The sequence below is a fragment of the Miscanthus floridulus genome, chromosome 14 (assembly GCF_019320115.1).
Source record: "Miscanthus floridulus cultivar M001 chromosome 14, ASM1932011v1, whole genome shotgun sequence".
Lineage (NCBI taxonomy): Eukaryota > Viridiplantae > Streptophyta > Magnoliopsida > Poales > Poaceae > Miscanthus > Miscanthus floridulus.
This window is the reverse complement of record NC_089593.1, coordinates 73,808,991-73,811,822: the sequence shown is the minus strand read 5'-3', so window position 1 is coordinate 73,811,822 and position 2,832 is coordinate 73,808,991. Positions and strand designations below refer to the sequence as shown.

Below are 2,832 nucleotides of genomic sequence, written 5' to 3'. Positions count from 1 at the left end.
CGAGCAACGCACTATGTCGACTAGTGCGAATGGAGCCTCCGATGCTCTCGGCATGGGACCCTCCTCTGGGTACAGTCTAATCTCTGTGATTTCTGTACTTTGTGTTTTTACTGTATTCACTAGTATGTTATCTCTGCATGCTGTAGTGTTCATAAGAAATATACACATGCACATATATGTCGTCACAAACCTGCTGATGTTATTTTTCTGGATTAAACTGATAATGAAATTGCCCGTGAAGTAGGTTTTACATATGGATCCTTAAGTCGTACGTGCTCATATGGAAATAGGATTTACATGTGGTTCCTTAAGTTTTTTTTGCATGTGGAAAACAGTTTGTACATGCAATGACTTATGTGCCTATAGAAATGGTTGATTTCTATCTTTGCTTAGCTTTCTGTGGAAATATTTCCTGCAGTAGTGGATATTACATTGAAAGCCGATGGATGGACACTCACCGTCCTAAGACGGTACAAGTGCAAGGAAATCTTTAGTTTGGACAACATTAGTGTGCAAAGACCTAACATAGCTTTTATACTGGTACACTTTATATTCCAAAAGATCTATAGGTACCTAGGAGTATAACTCATCTATTATAGGCATCTTGACGGGAACCATTATATAATTGCTTTCTTGTCTTTACCGTGACAAACTGTTACAGGTACGGGTAGTGGTTTCAGGCTGCCGTGCACCAACTTAATTTTATATTTAGATGTAAAGTATTTTGAGGGTTTTTAAAAATGAAAAAGTATCATAATTTTAGAAATTACTTTAGTTGTAGAAAACTTTGAGGTGTTTGAAAGTAACATGCGTTTGCTAAAACTATGGTCGAAACTGTAGTTTGTGTTGGAGTTTTAGAAACTCTGCTCCAAATATTTTTCCCTAAACCATGGTTTTGCATGCACACCCTAATTATAAACTAGGGTTTCTTGATACCATTATTTCTCTAAGCTGTAGCATAGTAACTGGCATTTCCTCTATTTTAAATTATAAAATATTTTGACTTTTCGAGATACGGAGCTTTTCTTATACATATATACACTTTACACTATGTCTACGTCTTATAATTTAAAACAGAGAGAGTAAGTAGTAATAAATAATAAAAAAACTCAACATTTGATTTCTAATAGGGTAATAATATATATAGTTAACAGCACAGCAAAAGCAAATGCAAAGTCAACTGCTGCCCAACTCTCGAGATCGTTAGTTGACCTTAACTCTTCCATTTCAGATGCACAAAACGTGCAATTAAGGCTGCAAGTGCTTTCCCACCCGCACTCCACTTGCCCACCACTCCTCTCCTCTGCAAACATGCAGGCCGCCGCCTAATCTCCGATGCACATCACATACCTCACATCGGGCCAGGATCCAGATCTCGTCCCCAAATCAAGCTCATTTCCATCGACCGCAGTCCATAGACGCGAGTTGTGCACTTGTGCTTGTCATCTTGTTCGTGCGCGAGCTCAGCGTGCCTCAGTGCATGCAAGACAGCATGGCCGGCGGCTCCGACGGCATGCAGCTCCCGCCGCTCCGTGACCTCTCGCGACGGGCCGCCTCCTTCCTGCGCATGGCGCGGCTGGCGCTCACCGGCGCCGCCACTCCAGCACAACTGTGAGTCGTCCCTGTCTCTCCTGTTCACCGCGCGCCTTGACGGTTGACGCAGGTTAGCTCTAATTAGATAGGTATCGACGGTGAACTAATATCTGGTTCGTCCCTGCAATCAAACCGACGCGGCAGGCTCGCCGGAGAGGAGGTCGTCGACGGCCTCATCAGCTGCAACCCATACTACAAGAGCGTCAGCACGGAGGACGACTGGGAATCTGAGCTGTGGCCGGAGGACGATGAATCGGAGCTGCTCGTGGACGACGAGGACAGGTCAACGACGAGAGGTGCGTCTGAGAGTAGCACTCTGGTCGGAGGCGGTGTCGGTGGTCCGCTGAACAAGAAGTCTCAGTTCAGGCACCGGTCGGCAACGTCACCCGGCGCACATGTAACGGCGGCGGAGCCGGAGGATCCATCGGAGCCGTTGATGACGCGCCGAGCCACGAAACGGGTGAACGATGCCGTGGCGGTTGATCACCCGTTCGGATGCGATCGTCAAGGCATGGAGTCGTCGTCGCTGTTGCTTGTTTCTTCCTAGTCTCATCTGACTGAAGAAAATTATATAAGCACCTGGCCTGGTTGTGTTACCTTTCTGTTTTGAACTTGCTTGATCGGAGAAGTGAAGCAATGCTTCCTACTAGCCTAGATTCTTTTCGCAAAAACTCAAATGTCGTGCACGACAATACTATTAATTTCTAGCCACTGGTGATGATTATGTAAGGGTGTTTGCAATGGACGTTTCTATCCCGGTTCCATACATTATTAAATGCGAGTATTATACAATCCAGGTCCATACATTATATCTGAATGTAAGAAGTCGCTCCTATCTCTTGATCTCACTCCCATCCCCCCCCCCTTCTTGGGTCTAGGGAACCCAGCATCTTTGGCTCCTGCAAAAACACTTATCATGGGAGCTGATTTTCTCTCTCCTCTTTCTCCCTCTCATAGAACCACTAGGACCCAGTGGAGCTCAAGAAACTGGCTTTATCGGCCCCTGGTGGCTCCGTGTGCGAGAGAGAAGAGAGAAATTCAATTTCCATAAACAGTGTTTGAACAATGTTTTTGAACAGTGTTATTGGGTCCAGCACGGGAAGTCGCTTCCATCCTCGGCTGCCTTATAGCTTCACATAAATTGGTTGATAAATTGGGGCATAAAGGTTTCGTCTGCCTTATGGTCTTGGTGGTTTGGCTATTTTGGAAGGATAGGAACCGTGAGTCTTTTGAGGGGGT

The 2,832-nt window shown here is 45.5% G+C and overlaps 1 protein-coding gene across 1 annotated transcript; it reads left to right on the top strand.

The window, feature by feature from the left end:
* Window positions 1-1,087: 1,087 nt before the first annotated feature.
* On the top strand, window positions 1,088-2,369 carry LOC136505889 (uncharacterized). The gene is made up of 2 exons (XM_066501020.1): window positions 1,088-1,611; window positions 1,738-2,369. Exons 1-2 carry the CDS (start codon window positions 1,481-1,483, stop codon window positions 2,138-2,140), a joined length of 534 nt encoding a protein of 177 aa, XP_066357117.1. The 5' UTR covers window positions 1,088-1,480; the 3' UTR covers window positions 2,141-2,369.
* Window positions 2,370-2,832: the final 463 nt, after the last annotated feature.

Bases quoted from the DNA above. Each gene is read 5' to 3' on its own strand.
- LOC136505889 (XM_066501020.1), top strand. From the start codon at position 1,481: ATGCAAGACAGCATGGCCGGCGGCTCCGACGGCATGCAGCTCCCGCCG. The intron at 1,612-1,737 runs GTGAGTCGTCCC...CCGACGCGGCAG, and splicing joins GCCGCCACTCCAGCACAACT to GCTCGCCGGAGAGGAGGTCG.